Source organism: Myiozetetes cayanensis, unplaced genomic scaffold, assembly GCF_022539395.1.
Source record: "Myiozetetes cayanensis isolate MyiCay16 unplaced genomic scaffold, myiCay2020 scf4, whole genome shotgun sequence".
NCBI classification, from domain to species: domain Eukaryota; kingdom Metazoa; phylum Chordata; class Aves; order Passeriformes; family Tyrannidae; genus Myiozetetes; species Myiozetetes cayanensis.
In genome coordinates, this window is record NW_026087631.1 from 61,534,161 (window position 1) to 61,552,435 (window position 18,275).

General features: G+C 34.4%; 1 protein-coding gene across 14 annotated transcripts in view; it reads right to left on the reverse strand.

Moving 5' to 3' along the window:
• Positions 1–18,275, reverse strand: part of SPEF2 (sperm flagellar 2) — a 77,054-nt gene that overhangs the window by 39,629 nt on the left and 19,150 nt on the right. For 11 of the 14 annotated variants that reach the window (XR_007630535.1, XR_007630534.1, XM_050329255.1 and 8 more), the window contains 12 exons: positions 17,510–17,698; positions 16,143–16,330; positions 14,737–14,905; positions 10,191–10,410; positions 9,605–9,732; positions 8,536–8,639; positions 7,815–8,062; positions 6,242–6,350; positions 5,311–5,468; positions 3,595–3,788; positions 2,146–2,273; positions 1,901–2,039 (listed from right to left, as the gene is read on the reverse strand). Coding sequence is in view for 12 of the 14 variants with exons in the window: in XM_050329255.1 (XP_050185212.1) it covers positions 1,901–2,039; positions 2,146–2,273; positions 3,595–3,788; positions 5,311–5,468; positions 6,242–6,350; positions 7,815–8,062; positions 8,536–8,639; positions 9,605–9,732; positions 10,191–10,410; positions 14,737–14,905; positions 16,143–16,330; positions 17,510–17,698 (1,974 nt within the window). In the remaining 2 variants the exon portion in view is untranslated. Of the gene's footprint in view, positions 1–1,900; positions 2,040–2,145; positions 2,274–3,594; positions 3,789–5,310; positions 5,469–6,241; positions 6,351–7,814; positions 8,063–8,535; positions 8,640–9,604; positions 9,733–10,190; positions 10,411–14,736; positions 14,906–16,142; positions 16,331–17,509; positions 17,699–18,275 lie in introns of those variants that run through there. The other 3 variants (XM_050329260.1, XM_050329262.1, XM_050329261.1) reach the window with 3 other exon arrangements.

Consider the following 18,275-nt stretch of genomic DNA (forward strand, 5'->3'; position numbering starts at 1 on the left):
GGTGGTTGTGGTCAGTTCATTATACCTTGCATTTGCCCCTTCTTCCCCCTTTAATTCTTTCCCTGCTCCAGAGTGAGGTTCCTCCCACTGGATACAGTCTTTCATGGATTTCTCCAGTGTGGGTCCTTCTCAGAGAATTCAGTACTTGAAAAGCTGCTCCAGTGTGGCTCCTTTCTATGTGCGCAGCCCTTCAGGATTGCACTGTTCCAGTACGCAGACTCCATGTCCTGCCAGAACACCTGCTCCTGCCTGGCCTCTTCTCTACAGGTAACAGTTACTGCCAGGAGCCTGCTCTGATGTGGGGTCTCTGCGTTCTCATGGACCGGAGTGGTGAATGAATTACTTGGTTTGCTTTGCTTGGTGCTTGATTTCTGCTTTGCCTGTTAAACTGCCTTTATCTGACCCTACGAGTTTTCCACCTTTTATGATTCTCTCCCCAATCCCACTGGTGGGGGAGGGAGTGAGTGGCTGCATGGGGCTTAGATGCTGGTTGGGGTTAAACCATACCAGCATGCCAAAGAAAGTCCTGGCTGCTCTTTGGGCTTTAGGCCTCTGAGGAAGTTCTCATACATCACAAGATGAGGTAGGATTTTACATTTTCCAGTTGATATCAGAGAAATTTTGTTTTCAGGTTTTACAGCTAGCCCTTTCCAGTGTTTTAGGAAGGGACCAGATGACAGAGTTGAGCAGTCTGGGAGTTTGAGGAAAAACATGTTGAAGATTATCATTGCTTTAATTTCCTCCTTTTTTCTAGCATCAAGGAAGGATAGCTGACAGAATTCTAACATTCAGGGAGGTACAATGGGCATGGCCTAAAAGCATAGAGGAGGTATCATCTTCACAATCACCCAAAAGTTTGGGATCTACGAGGAATAGAATGGGTCATTCAAAGAAAGAAATTCTGAAAATCATATATTCACTCCAAACTGCTTAGCCTTATCACACTATCTGAGTCTCACTGCATGATATGGGAGCACCACCTCCTCTTAAGAGAATTTGAATTGGATAATATCAAACATGGATTTCTGTTATGTGCAATAGTCCAAATATTTTATCTTTCTAAAACACAGGACAGAGGGATTCCAGTTTTTTCATAATTCCATTTAGTAGAAATTAGGAATATGGATGATGATTTTAAAGTCCTCTAATTCATTCTATTGAAATAATTCTATATAAAAGGAGGTCCATCTAGAACTTTTTCCATCTCAGTGAATTAATCTATGATTCCATAACTGTTGCCTTTTACTAGCAATGTTGTCAGTATTCTTTTTCCCCTTTTTTGGGAGCATTTTTCCTGATACAACTCAACAAAAAATCATGTCTGTTCTGAAATGGGAAGCTGATAAATTCAAAGATAGCTGTACTTTTGGCTTATGTTAAATCTGGCTTTGAAGTTGTTAGGGTCTTTACTGTCACAGATTTTTGTGAAAAAGAACACTCAGGACATGTATGACCTAGCAAAGATCTACCTGAGCCAAAACATTTCAAAGAAATTCCCTGTATTTTGTATGAATCTGTTTTAGAAAACATATATTAGCATATATAACTTATGGAAAAACTAAAATACTGCCAAGATTTGTTAGATTGTGATAGAAATACCCAAACTTGTAAAAACTCTGAAAACCTTAAAATTTAAAGAAAAAGAGAGCAGTTTACCAGAGTACAACAGTGTAACCTAAAAAATGAAGCAAGACATAAGAAAATTATGGCCAAACAACAGAGAAATAATTGTGAAGAACACTTTATGCACAACAGGAAATGGAATAGTTTAAGAGGACTGGTAAAGAAGGATAAATAATAATATCATAATAATAAATAAATAATATAATTCATGTCATATCAAGCTTGTATACAATGAATAATAGTCTAGGATATATTGTAACTTTTGCCATTTACTTACAGTAACTCTTTGGTGTAGTTCAGCTTTTGTTTCCTCATCATCTCGAAGGTCATCAGAAATAGAATTAAAATCTGCTTGCCACTGAGATACAAACTCCTGCTTAAGATCTGGACGTTTCAGAAAATCTTGGAAATTTTTTCTGTAAATTATGGTAAAAATAATTTTGGTGTTAAAAGACATATAGAACGTCATAGGAAAAATAAAATACATTTATATTAATGTAATAAGATACTATTTCTACTCACCTAATATCTGCTAGGTAATGAATCATTGCATATTGTTCATCCCTTAGGCATCTAAGTACAGCTTTGATGGTATTTATATATGAATTTTCTATCATTTCCCAGTAAGGTACTAAAAAATCAATTATCTCCTGTGAATTTTTTAAAAACATCAACGTTAAATAATATATTTCTTGGTAATTCATTTATCTGTAGCATTAGTAAATACATGAAAAAATTATTTCATTAAATCATACTACTTTTTTTTTCACTGTGTATTTCTTTTGATTTACAACTGATTATAGACATTACAGATATAGTTTTATCCTGTGCATTTCTTTGAAAAAAGTGGTAGGTCTCAAAAGGAGTGGTAGGTTCCAGCAGAATACTCCAGTATCTATGGTTTTGGATATGCTCATAAACTAAGCGATGACCCTGAGTGAATACTGAAGTATGAAAATTTGGTCATTCCTGTTTGAGCTCATAAAGATCTAAGCTGGCCATCCAGAAGTGACATTTCATGGCCAGAGGAAACCAAGCATAAGCAGTCATGAAGGTAAAACCGGTAAATATTAGGAAAGGAATTACTAAAAGTTTTATTGTCCACCCTTGAAATCTACATCTGAAAAACTGTATATAGTCTCAGCTTCCCATCTCCAAAGACTTACAGGAGAACTAGAATAGATTATAACTGGACTGGAGAAGAAAAGCAACACAGAGCAAAATGAACATATAAGAGATGCCAGTCACATCTTAAATACCTTCAGAGGATGATTATAGAATTATTATTCATTGTATCTCACAATACATGAATTAGGCTCATCAAGTTCAAGCAAAGAACAGTTTAGAGCAAAGAAAGAGAAATATTTTTTCTGAATTAACATAATTATACAGCCTATGCCATGGAGAATAAAAAGTAAATGGTTTCAAAAAAGCAACTAAAGCAACTGAAACACATAATCATGAAAGAAAAGTCTATTGAGAGCTACTAAACGCAAGATGCAGATATAAAGCCACTTCAGGAAACCTCTAAATTTCAGATCACTGGAATCTAGGAAGATGCCTTTGGGTAAAATGGGTAAGGAAAAAAGTATTCTAGGAGAAAGATTAGTGCACACACTCCCCATTCTTACTCTTTGTGTGAGATCCACAACTGCCTCTTGTCAGAGACAGAAAACTGATCTAGTGAGTCTGTACTAGTATACCATAACAGGCATCTGTGTTCTTCACCATGATTGTAAAGAATTTAGAAAAAAAAAATCAAAATTTTAAAGTATGTTCCCTTATTTTATGTATTTTAGTAGGAATGGTTGTTTGTATATTATTTATCACACAGTACTAGCATAATATACATTGAAAAATATTGAAGAAAACAATGTGCAGTGACATAAAAAGTTTAGGTAGCACATACACAGAAAACTAAGAAAAATATGTACTTTGATATTTAAGATATTTAATCCTGAATGAACATACCTGGGGAAGTGGTTCATCTACATAAATGTATTCATCTGATCCTGGTTCTATTGGTGGTGGTGGTGTCTCAGAAGAGGGAGGAAGCAGATCTTGATCTGTAACTGGTAAAGGCGTTTCTTCTGTATCTGGTAATGGCTTTACTTCTGTAACTGGTAAAGGCTTTTCTTCTGCTGGTGCTATTTCTTCAGTAGACCCTTGATATGAATGCACAATTAGTACCTTCAAATGTATTTTAAGTATCAATAAATAGAACAAGACACCTATGTTACTCAGAGAAGTTCAAAATAATGGAACAGATTCACTATTTCATAACTTAGATGTTGTTCATCAGAAAATATACTCATGAAATCAGCAATGCTCAAGGAGGATTGGGTCAGAGAATGTCTAAACAAACTTAGCATCCACAAGTCCACAGGCTCTGACAAAATGTTCCATGAGGGCTGAGAGACCTGGCAGAAATCATAGCCAGACTGCTCATGATCATCTTTGAAAGGTCATGGAGATAAGGAGAGACCTCTGTGGACTGGGAGAAAGTAAATGACCCCTGGTCTTCAAAAGGGGCAAGAAGGACACAGGGAACTACCAGTCAGTCAGCCTAACCTCAATCCCTGGAAAGGTGATGGAATGCCTCATCTTGGAGGCCATCTCTACCCGCATGGAGGACAAGAAGATGATCAGGAGTAGTCAGCATGGATTCACTAAAAGTAAGTCATGTTCCACCAACCTGCTTATATGAACCTAATAGTGAAGGGCAGTTTGGAAGTTATCAACATAAATATGAAATTAAACATTATTAATTGGCCACAGGGATCATTTCTCCACAGGGAGTAAATAGTCCTTCACAGTACTTCTATACAATAGCTGGATTCTAACTGGAAAATCTCCAGTTCATTTGCATCAATAGGAATTTTGCCAACAACGCCAGCAGGGTTATTAATTATACCAAAAACGTAAAAAAATCCCAATTCCAACTAGGTAGTTTTTTGAAAACACTCCATCCAATTTTCTGTCAGCTGTGGTATTTCCAAGAATTTTTCATGAACAAGAAACCTTATGCATGAGTAGTGGGATAAAATTTTACTGTAAAGAGTACTTATCCAGTCAATATTTTTTTTGTTTGTTTGTTTTGGTGATAGGAGACACATCAAGATTTTCTCCGAATAGTTAAGAAAAAAAGTCTGGTTATTCACAGGTCCACTAATATTGGACTACTTGATGCATTTGTTCCCCTGCATACTTCACCTTTTTTTCCTTTTTTTAAATTATTTTTTCCTTCTGCTTGATTAAGAAGAGAAATGGAATAAAGATGCACAAAAATTCCTATCAAAACCACTCCTAGTTACCCATATCTTTATGCTGTTGCTGATGCTAAATGAATTGTTGATAATGGTAAGTTAGACTTTCTTATACCATTATGCTAAATACCACTTTCATAGGATGAAAATGCTACCTGTAATTTTTAATCCAGGAAGAAAGACTGAATTTAATGTTTTAATTTAATTTTTATGTGAAATTGGTCCATATCCTCTGAAAACCTAAAAACACAACAGAAAAGTTCAGGGTTCCGGTGCAGGCATCACTAACTCAAACTACCACAAAGACTTCCAGGGGCAGCAAAAATGCAGGTTGCCATATACTGTTATATAGTAATTATCAGTTACAGAGAAGAAAGTCTTTTGATACCAAATTCTAGAAAGTAAGAACGTGAAAACTTACTTCTATTCTGTTTTTTCACAATTTCTTGTATTATAATTTCCTTCACTGTTTCACACACATAACTTTCTTCTCTCTCTGCATTCACACTCACTAGAATATTTTGATGGGCTGAAAACCATTTCTCTAATTTTGGCCATGTGTCTAGAAAGCCTGAAATTCTAAAAAAATCATATTAATGTATGAAATTAAAATCTAAGTAGTGGAAAATGAAACATTTTCTAAAATTAGTGAAAAAAAGGAAAAGCACATCATCCAATTTATTACTAAAACAACTCCATCCACAACACACCTTTCATTTTAAACATAGGAAAATTTTCGAAATCCTTCTGTTAACTAGTCATATATTTCTTACTCTTTCTTGTCACAAGTTAAACCTACTTTCTTATATAAGAACTAAACCAGTAACAACAAATAATAGTCTTAACTAGTTAATATTACCAAAAATTTAGAAACCAGACTTCTTGTGCTTGATTTTGCTCTTTGTGTAAAGCTAATCATCTAGTAATTTAATTAAAACTGGAAAACTAAGTGCTTTTTATAAATGTAGAAATGGAAAATAGCATTTCAGAAAATCTCTAACTCAAATCAAATGTATTTCACTTAAAAGCAGTTACACCATGTGTGACATATAGATATATATAGATAAAAATATGTGTGTATATATATATATTTTTGAAGCAGTATATATCTGAAAACTAAATTCTACTGGGAAGAATACCTGGAAAATCAAAACACATGAATTCTAATTTTTAGGATTATTTATGCTGTGCAAACAATGAAAATATCCATTAGGCTGCACATTAGAGAAATGCCTAAGTAAATTCTTAACATTAAGCATGTCAGTATTGTCATGGATCACATACGAGATTCAGATTAGTTACATGTCTAAACATCTATCTGGAGCAACTTTTTTGTACTTGATATAACTTACCTATGTAGGACCTGGTCCTTGCCCAAGTCAATCTTCTCTTCTAGGATTTCAGGATCTGAATTTTGATGGCTGTTTTCCTGTTCAATTTGAGATGACTTTGATTTATTTACTGTGTGGAAAAGAGCATATATGAGCATATATTGAAAAAAGCAATCATTCAGTTATTCCCCCAAAGTAAGATAATTATTATAAGAAAAAATTCAGTGTTCTTTGATCTTACATTTCTTCACTTCAAAATTGGGTACCAAACTTCCTAAAAGAAAGGAAAAGTCAGAAAACATCATAGAAATATAAAATCAAGCTGTAAAGGACATGAAAACACTGTCTTGCCTCTCTCTTTTAAAGTATAGCCAATTACAGCACTAACATTTCTTAATGGATGCTTTGCAGTCATAGAAATCTTCAGTTAAAGAGATGGAGCATTCCTGTGGGCAGACTATTTCAGCCTTATTTACTCTACCAGTTAGGAGGTATTTTCCCAGTTTCATCTGAACCTTCCTTGAAGTAGCTACTTCTTTCCACAGTGAGCAGATATTCTACTGCATGAAAAGACAAGGTATTGTCTCTCTCTGAGTTTTTTCTAAATTTTAAGAAACCTTTAATTCATTATAAATAAAACATTTTTAAAAAACTCTGATTTATTGTTCTTTTGACTCTATCACATTACATAACATGAAATAAATTCTGTTTCTATTTCTGAGATTACATTATGCGTTATCATGTGTTCCAAGTGTTTTGTCAACACAATACCTTACAATTAGTAAGAATTTCAAGCGTTTATACATTTATTTTCACTACATTGTTAGCAAGAGCTCTGAAGATTTTGTCTCATCCTCACTCCTACATCTACATAAAAGTTAAATGTAAATTGTGCTTTAATTTAAGCTACATGCTATTTGTGTGCTGCAGTGAAAACAACGAAGAAGAATCACCTATAATTTTGGATAATATGGGACATATTAATGAAAAAACTTATGTTTCAACAAGGTGTTTCAACAAGGCCATTTAAAATACATAGTTTGAAAGTGAAACAGTTCTCAAGACGCCTTTGAGCCTAAAATGACAATTTCTGATCATTCATTGACTAACTGAAAACATGACAAAGGCAGTAATCAATAAGGAATTAATTCTGACACTCCCAGGGAATGAACTCTCACATCCCTCCATTCATAATTTCCTTCATCCCTTTCCAAATGTGTCTCCTGAAGAAAAATACTATTTCTATACATTTCTCTATACTGAGGGATATTTCTGCATCTGTTGTAACTTGTGTTTCTTCCAGCTGCTGTTTTATGTGATATATAACACCAGTCACTGTATTATCCCAGCTCCAGGGAGAGTTCAGTACAAATTCAAAAAAGCATATACACCTCCACTTGCATACTTCTGATATGCCTTTGACTGAAACAAAAAGAAGGATTTGAAATAATCTCAAGGTATTCAAGGCACAATTAATGAAAGTGATACTGTGACACGTAGAGAAATTGTGGAGTAATGCTATTTTTCATTATTAAGTACAACTTACAGATATCTGCTCATCACTTTACTTTGTTACTAGTAGTTGGAAACTTACACTTCATGTTAGCTGCACGTTGCAATACCACAGTGTCTGAAATATCCAATAATACAGAAACATCAAACGCAGGTGAGATAACAGGAGGCTTGTTAGGGGCTCTGGGATCTATGGCAAGTGAGAGCTTTCCAGAAATCACATCTTTTTCTTCTGGATCATTCCCTGTATAGGCTTTGTCAAATAGCTTTGCCTGATTAATTGTCATTGGAAACCCTTCCACAATCCACCCCTTCTCTGCTGGTATTTGGCTAAAAGTAAATGAAGAACCAGATTTATACAGTGAATTGATAGCATAATAATAAAAACTAAAGAAGATCTTGCTCTAGCAGTCTTTCATTCTTAATTCAGTATATTCAATATCCTGATGAGTATAGAACATGACAGATATTATTAAACTGTAAATAAGAAAAAATAATAAGTCCAATTAAAATTGAAAAAAATCAGAAATTAAAAAACTTTTTGCTGTCTTGATAAATAAGAATTTTCAAAAACTCCATAAGGGCTCTTTTTAAAAGTATAATTTCACTGTTTTCTCACTAACTTTTGTATTGACATAACAAATAGTAAAATCTGTTCTGTAACTCTGAATTATACTAATGGCAGTAATACAATTTAAATTATATTCATGCAGGGACTTCATGCTAAATGCATATCAAGGTAGTGAAGACAATTTTCTGTCAAACAAGAGGAGACAAAACCAAGTGTTTATACAATTTCATACTTAATGGCTTCCAACAGGAGGTCAATTAGTACTTCATCGGGAATACTTTTCCCTTTCTTCAACCTTTTCTGCGATGCAGCGCCAAGCTGGGCACGCACAGACAGCTGTGGAATAGTGCAGTGTATGTTCAGAATGTTCATAATTTGTCAAAAAGAGTATGATTCCACTTTTTATATTACATACTATTTATTATTTTTTTTTGTTATTTACATTTAATAGGGTTTCTTTTTCTATTAAGGAGACTAGTTCTAACAGTAAAAAATGCATAGTTTAATTGAAATCTTCAACTGATTTTCACCACTACATTCACCAAAATGTCAAAACAAATGTGGTTCAGTAACAAAGGATATGAAGGCCAAGAGATAAAAAAAATGTCCTGGTTCTAAGCTTACTTTGATTGATTTTCACTATCATAAATCCACTGATGGTTTCCTATGGTAGCATATAAATACATTAGTTCTACAGAGATTCTTTTGTATCTTAGCTTTTGAAGTATTTTTCAATGAGCAATAACGTCAAAGAAATCACTGCAGAATTAAGCATTTTTAATATAAAGGAAAGGAACCTTGTCATTGGATGAATCATCTGCTTAGCAGCGGCAAAATCAAGAATACAGTTTTGCTAACTCAGAAATGACACAGAAAATACCATATCTTCTGTGAATTTGAGATTTAACAAGAAAATACAGGACTCTAACAATATGTATAACTCTAACCATCATACAGAGGAATAGATTTTTATATTTCATACATAAAATTCTTGTAGTGAGGTCAGTAATTTACAATGATGAAGTCACCTTTTAATTCATTTAACCTTTTTAATTAATGCCTCTTCATAAAGTAGAAACTAAAATTGGTTTACAAAACTTGGATAGGCCCTCTTGATTGTTCTATTACAGAAAAAAACAAGATTGTCAATTCAAGTTGACTCTTGAAGCCTTACATTTATACAGTTATAATTTAGAATTAGGTTTGAAATTGAGTAAAAAACTGAAGTATGGTTTCTTCCTTATATATTTCATTCTCATCTACCTGTTGGAGCCAAAATGAAAATTAAGAAAAATGCTTACCTTACTTTGTTCCCCAGAACTCTCTTCATGTGGAATCCTATCACAGTCACTTTTCATTTCATTTTTAAGAAAAGACTGGATGGCCTCCTGAACCAGAGTATCAACAGATAGTACCTGAATATTGCAAACTAATACATAAAAAAATTAGATAACTTTACAGTTTAAGTTGAGGCTACATACAGAGAAACCATTACAGGCAGTTAAATGAATTTTATAACAAACATTGTTTCCACTCTTTCTTCTCTGTAACCACTGCAGTATGTGTATCTACAGTCACTAGGCACTTTACCAGTCTCTTCCAAAACAAGTATCTCCAATGAAGTTTACCAAAGGCATTTTCAAATTTTCAATACAGAAGTAATACTATATTAATACTACTTTCAGAGTCAGGTGTTTGTAATCTTATTTTGAAAGATAATGAAGGAATGATATGCAACCCACCCATGCAAAATACAGATGTATCTGAGTTTCAAGAATTAATAACGAAAGGGTTTGCCCAAACAATTTTCATTTAAAGAGTTAGATTTTAATACAAATAAAAGTTCTAAAGAATTTCAGGTATAAAAACTAAACAACCAACCTCTACCTTTTTCAATAAACTTTGCACAGGTAGTTTTTCCACTAAAAACTTTTCCCAAAATACATCCTGTGACAGGAAATGAAGTAGGTACACGTGGTGAAGATTTGGGTTGTGGAGGATAGAACAACTCCATCAGTCTACGAAGAATATGACCCAATATGTTATTATTAAGAGGAGGTTTGTTTTCACTGTTCTCTTCAGTTGGGCTCCATTCCCCTGTCATACTCTGTATAAATGACAAATTAGCAAATCATGTCTCAATATGCATTGTCTTTCATCTTTCTGGATATATGTATTTACTCACAAACACACCACATGAAATAACCAAATTTGAATAGTATTAAATAATAAAATATTTTTTAGAACTGACCCTTGTTAAAAGGTACAATTACATCATAATCATTAAGCATTTATTGATATTCACTAATAAGTAGTTAAGAGACAAGTACTCATACAAACACTTTCATGGATTCTGTGATGTTTTGCTTCTGGCTGGATGCCAGGTGCTCACCAAAGCCAGTCTATCACTCCCCTCATCAACAGGAAAGGGGAGAGAAAATATAACAAAATGTTTGTAGGTTGAGATAAGGACAGCGAAAGATCACTCACCAGTTACTGTCATGGGCAAAACGGACTCAGCTTGGTAAAATTAGTTGAATTTATTATGTATCAAAATCAGAGCAGGATAGCGAGAACCAAAACAAATTCTGAAAACACTTTCCCCTCACCCCTCCTTCCTTCCTAGGCTTAACTTTATTCCCAGTTCTCTACCTCCTCCTGCCCATTCCAGTGGGGGAACAGGGAATGGGGGTTATCACATGTTGTTTCTGTTGCTTATTCCTCCTGATGGAGAGGAATTCTTCCCTTCCTCCAGCATGGGGTCCTTACCACAAGAGGCAGGCCTCCCTGAACATCTCCAGCACAAGTTCTTCCCACAGGCAGTTCATGAACTGCTCCAATGTGGGTCCCTCCTATGGAGTGCAGTTCTTCAGGAACAGGTTGCTCCAGGACAAGTTCCCCATGGGTCACAAGTCCTGCCAGCAGACCTGCTGCTGTGTGGGCTCCTCTCTCCACGGGCTGGAGCCTGCTCCAGCACAGGCTTCCCATGGGGTGACAGCCTTCTTTTTGGCATCCACCTGCTCTAGTGTGGGGTCCTCCAGGGGTAGTAGGTGGATCTCAGCTCTGGTGCGTGGAGCACCTCCTCCACTGACCTTGGTGTCTGCAGAGCTGTTGCTCTCACATATTCTCACTCCTCTCTTCTCTGGCCTCAATTACTTCTCTGTGCAAACACTTTTTTTCCTTCTTAAATATGTTATCACAGAGGAGTCACCACCTCAGCTTTGGCCAGTGGTGGGTCCAACTTGGAGCCAGCTGGCATTGGCTCAGTCAGACACTGGGGAAGCTTCCATCAGATTCTCAGAGAACCCACCTCTGCAGACCCTCTGCTGCCAGGACTTTGCTGTGCAAACCCAAAAAAAGATTCCTATAATCATTTTTTAAATTCCATAAACATGAAAAATAATTTCACCAATACCACAGACTTAATCAGTAGCAGATTTTTGTATTAGAAATCCAGTATTCTACCATTCTGCGTTCTAAAACTGGGCAACATTACTGTCCAGTACCACACATAAATCTTTGAAAGTTTTATGGACAGATTTCAAATATATATTTGCCTAGAACACATTCAATAGAGAGAAAAAAAAAAACCAAACCCAACAAACCAAACAAACCAAACAATTTTAAGGGAAGGAAATACTGAGTAGAAACTTCCAGTTCATGTACTCTGAGATCAATAGCAATTTATGATTTACCAGCACACAGCCTAATGAGGTTTTGCTAGTAAAGATCCTCTTACTGAAAATCACATCAGAAGAAAAACAAGACTGAAAGGATGTAGTCAAAAGAATGGAACACAGAATTACACTTTTGCCAATCTAATATATATTCTACTAGTATTGTATCTTGCAGGACTTGCAAAGTCCTCATGTGCAGTTTATGCTGTGAGAAGATAAAAGACAACATTTTAATATGCAGGATAATACTAGTCCTGTATTAGTATTTATTTGGTTGCAGGATACTAAACACTTGTCTCGAAGATATGTTGACTAATAATATTTACTATTAGATTCTAGCTTGTCACTTCATTTGGGGTGTGAAATAAAGTGTTGACAGGCAAAGTCATGTTTCAGCAAGAGAAATGCCAAGTAGGAAAAAAAATTATGAAAAAAATTGTTCACAATGAGAGTGGTTAAACACTGGAACAGGTTGCACAGAGAGACTGTGGAATCTCTACCCTTGAAATACTTGAAAGCTGACCAGACAAAGTGTTGAGCAACTTATCTGACTGAGATGTTGGCCCTGTTTTAAGCGAAGAGGTTGAACTAAATGACTTTCACATCTCTTCAAATGCAAACAACTGTGTCATTCTATAAAATTATGTATCTAATATATAAAATAAATATATATGTCTATCTCATATATATGCATGTACACATATATATAAAATTAAATATTTCATCACCATCAACAAAAGTGAACAGTTTTAAAATTCTACTGAAAGTTAATGTTCTGAATTCATATTCTGGATAGAATACGTAACCTTTTCCTGAATCTACTATCTGAATGATGTATTGCCACAGCATACATTCTACTAATAGGATTTGATCACTGTTCATTTTGAACTTATGTGTATTAGATAGAAAAACACAATGTTAATTATCACTCTAAATTAAATTTCAAATAAAATTTCAAATCAATAAAACAACAAAAAAAAAATCTTTTTGAGTTGCACAATATCCCCTTTCCAAAACATCTCAGGAAATATACTTCTTCATATGTAATTGAAAAGACATCCTTACAAAACCCCAAATCCTGTTCCTATCTGAACCATTTTTCCTTAAACATATAAGCACAGATGGATCAGTTGTTTTAAATTTTATTAGACCTTGGAGAAAAATTAATTCCAAATGGAATGGTTTTCTCCACCTTTTAGCTTTCTTGCCCTTTTAAACTGAAAATTGCTAGACTGCACCTGCCCTGAGGTAAAGTAGTTTCCCTGTCAGAAATAAGTTTTCAGGTATCCAGGTGACAGTTATATAACTCCTGGTCAAAATTTCCAGTTTCATTTGGAAGTAATTTGCTATTTTAAGCACTACCTAATGTTATGCTTGTTTTGGGTGATTTATTATGGGATTAGCCATGACTGATAATATGGTAGTTTCCAAATATTTTCATGCTAAATCTAATGTATAATGTTCAATGGACTGATAGCACTGCATTTTCTTGTATTTTATGAAATATACTTGACACTTTTAGTCAATATGTCATGTAAACTTAGTATTCTTGAGAGATGCCAAATTGCCTGTCCTGGGCTTTTTACACAAGGTTTAGGAAAATGAGCATAAACATTGCCAGAATGCCCTACTAATACACTTTTACCTAGAAGCAATACTTTGAAAGCATTAGCTGTTCACTTAGGTTTTCAGAAGACATAAGTATGAATTGATGCCAACAATTTTACAAGTCATATTATATCAGCTTTTGATGAATAATGATTCAGAAAGGCAACAACATCTGTGAATAAATTAATTACGTGACTGTGCATTTGAAATAGCCTGGCAGGAAAAAAGAGGCTTTAAATGTGTCAATAAATCTTTGTGACCTTCACTAATGTTACATCTAGAGAGGACTTTATAATATAAACAATATGACCAAAAACTTCATTTTCATCGCTCCCCACTGTTTCCTGCCTGTCTGTCCTGTATGTCCTTCCTGTTTACTTCGGGTATAGGCCTTTTTTTCACCTAAAAAAGTGATCATGAAATTCTTTACATGAGATGGTATGCTGTGAGTAAGGACCTTAAAAAGAGACACATCAGAAAAACATATGTTAAGACTAAAGCCACAGAAACTCATAACATTTATACTCATTGCAAAAGAAAATGTGCCAGTTGTCTCAGGATGTGGGTAAAAGCACATATATATTGTAGTTATAAATTCCCAACAAGATAAGGACAGGTTATTTGCCATGATTTTGCCACATTCTATTTATCAGGTTATTGGACAAGTCTAAATATGTAGTGGGATTTGTTTTTTTTCCCTGAAGAAAAGCATCATAAACGTAACTTCCAGAAAATTGTACTATACATTTTAACAGGGAAACATTCATCCTTCATCTTCAAATTTTGAAATTACACTAACATATTGTAAAGTTGAAGAAAAGTTTTAAGGTACCCTGAAAAATAGTTTCTTCTATTCCAATGGAAGATTAAGAAAAATGTCAGCCATTTTTAATAATTTTCACAAACATTACTATCTTAAAATGAATGGATCACTCAAACCAATTAATCTTGTTAGAAAGCTTTCACTCAAAATTGCTGAAATTAAGACTTTTGGTATTGTAACATATATAGTATTTAATTTTACTGCTTTTACTTGTTACTTTCTGTTGCATTTTCAAACCTGGTAATATAAACGATACTTCCAAATTCCAGTTCGTTGAAAATGTAAGGTGTATTATCTTCCATTATGTGTTATCAGTTTGGTGTACCTTGTATTCACCATAATCTTTTTCAGCTAACAGACTCATTTTATTCATCTCTACAAGTTGTTCCGGTCCAGGTTCATTTGGCAAAGGTTGAATTGAGGCTTGTTCATATATTGGTTTTCCATTTAAAAAAAATTCCTTCCAATCCAGCATCAGTTTTAATGGAACTCGGCTGCAGGAAAAAGAAAAACAAAACCAAACAGTTCCAAATCAAAAATTAAAGGGTTAGATGTTTGACAGTGGTGGACCCAAATTTACAAGAATCTTAATCACGGAACAAGTATATGCTAAACTAGTTACAGCTTATAATGATTTCTGTAATTATTACAGCTTTTTGTAAATGTTTGTTTACTTATAAGACAGCTGTAGGCACTTGTAGGCTTCAGTATTTTCACAAATGTGTTATCACAGAACATTTGGCTGGCAGAGCTGTGTAGTAACAGTTTTGCTATAGCTATTTTTGCCAGCCTCAAAATGTTTCTAGTTTTGTGGGATAAAGCCTTCTCTTGCCAAAAATCTATAGAATATTTTTACTGCAACTTAAAATTAATTTAGAATTGTATAAATAGTTAAACTCCTTTTTTTTTTTAATTAGTAATTTCACTAAATTATGTCTAGGCTGACTATTTTATCATGTAACTACTGGGCCTAAATTTATCTAATTTCTATAAAACATAATCAGATGTATTTCAAATGCATTTCATATTTATTATTTTAACATACAATTACATTAAAAAGCAATTAAGATTTTGGTATACTTTCTAACACTGTGAGTCTTACCCCATAGTCAAATCACTGAATACTAATGAAAGACCTACAGCTACAAAACCCCACTCTGGAGGTTTTAAAACACTTCTACAGCACAGTTACTTGGAGATTATTGCCTTTTTAGGGCCTTCTCAGAAACCCTGTGCAATTAGGGCATGTCAGCTGAGGGAATCACAGAATGTAGGACTCAGTAGAACTTGGGCTCAGTTGCTACTCTTTGGACAGTCCAGGCAGGACTTAGGAAATTCATCCAGTTTATACTACACTGAGGAAGTGTTCAGCCAGTAGATCCATCTAGACACCATTCAGTTTTTAACTTTTAACTAAACAATTTGTTCATAAGAAAGGAAATCAGTAGTTCCACAAGCTGTGGCACTAGAGGATTTTGGTCTCCTAAGGATTCTCCTAAGCATCTTCAAGAAATTATACAAAGCCTGTAGCGGTAGTTCACTCTGTATTACACACCAGCGAATTCTCACGCAAAACTAATCTTATCATTTTCCCACAAAAACTAACTGAAGCTGTCATGTAAAATGTCTGAGAAACTACATAATTTGTTACAGTGCTTACAGCAGTTTGAATAACACAGCCTAACAGCTACCTTACAGCTGTTATTTTTGCCTAGCAGCTACCATACTCACTTCTTTGTCAGTTCACGATATTCTCCTATTTTTGTTGACATATCAATGATCTGGCCCATCACTTCCCAGCACACAGAATAATGTTTTTCATAGCGGGCCTGAGCTCTTTCAGCAGCAAGTTTCTCATGCTGTTCTCTCTCTTTAATTATTTGTTCTTCATTATCAATATTTTCTTGTCTTGCAAGAGCCTGGAATTTTTTTAAAAGTAAATCTGAGACTGCAATGAAAAAGAAAGTGCAGAGGTGCACAGTCCTGGAAACGAAAATTAACTTGTTCATTTAAGTCAGGAAAGAGAAACAGCTCATTTCTCACCAGAGTTGCAGAGCCAGTAAGCAGACTAACATATGAACAAATCCAAAAACTTTTATTAATTCTATAAATTCCACTTTGTTTGCTTTCTAACTGCTAAAATACAATAAAGTAAAGGAGAAATGCATTACTTCTTCCATGACAAAGAGATTAAGAACATATTGAGTGCTTGGGGGTAGTGAAATTGCAGGTTTCAGTGGAATTACTCATTCAGAAAATGTGACAAGTAATTTATCTTATTAGATTCTGATCTTCAAATAATTTTAAAGTATTGATGTTGTTCAATCTTTGAAAAAGATTTCTGGTCATAGTAGAAAATTATTCCTGTGATGGTGTGCTGCTTTTGGCTGAAAGCATACTTAAAGAGATGTACTTAAAGAGATGAGATAGCTGCTGATTACACAGGACTCCAGCTGTGCTGGAGGATTTGGAGTTGCTAATCATTTTTGACAGGATCACATTATGGCCTACTATGAGCATTGCACTGGGCAGTTTTCCACAGAATTATAAGTCCTTTTAATCAACTGAAAACTTCAAGGTAGAGAGAAATTAGCACTTATGAGTGAAACTACTCCAGCTTTTGTCAAAAATGGACATTAATTATATCTAAGTGAAATTTAAAACATGAAATTTAAAACAAGATCTTAGGTTATCGTCTTTTGTCCTGTTGCCTCTGCAAGACTGTGCCTTTTAAATTCAGCACACAGAGATGTTTTCCTACAAAGTTAAAATTAGTATACAAAAAAAGATCAAAATTAGACTTTAAGTTGCTCTGCTTTATCGCTTATTATCCCCCTGCCATGGGCGGCTGTTCTTCCTCCCTCCCTACATAATTCCCCTAAAGTTTTAACTCACTACAAAATGTTCTCCATTCCACAATTACAGTTATATGCTTATTGCTTATCACCCACATTAGCTGTAACTTTGAACTAAAAAATAAAAGAATATATTTATCATTAAATCATCCTGTCTTGAAGCTGACAATACAAATTTCATTTAATAACATGAAGGTATTCTAATTGTCCTGTAGCAATTCAGAGAGCAAACCAATCTTTTACCGCTTCTCTGTCAAGTGCTTCCTGGAACTCTTTTTGCCGTCTTTCTTCATATTGTTTTTCCCTAAAGATCCTGTTTTGCCTTAACACCTCTTTTTCATGTCGAACGTGCATGAGTTGAGTAGCAATCCTCCGCTCGTGCTGAGATTGTTTCATTAGTCTGTAAATAAGCTGCTCCTCCCGGTAAGCCTTCTAAAAGATATAAAATAATGCTACTAAGCACCATTTGTAAACTACTTCCTAGACAACTCATAAGGGTCTCATATGAGAAACATGAGTGGAGTCATATAACAGCATTCACCAGTTTATATGATACAGAAATCCAGAACAATAATCATACCTATTTATTAGTACTACCTTTGTAAGTAATAGCATTATTTATGTAAGGATTTACAGCAGCAGTATTTATGTAAGAATTGTAGAACTAGAGAAGAGAATTCTAACTATGTCTTAACTGAGATACTCAGTAAAAACATATTTGCCATAACTTAATTTTAATGTAGTTATTTCCTGTGTGCAAAGAAACTGCAGAATATTTGAAATAATGACTTCTGTATCTAAAGATATACTCTTTCCTCAAATAATGAACTTATTTCTGCTATTCACCAGTCCCCATTCTCAGCCACATTTTACTGGATCCTTGATCACTCTCTTTTCTACAGGTTTGAAATTTTTCCTTCTTTCTGGGGATTTGGGTAATTATCTTCTCCATTCTCCTCTATTCAGAAGACTGGGAATATGAGGAAGCATTCAAAACAGAGCAATATAC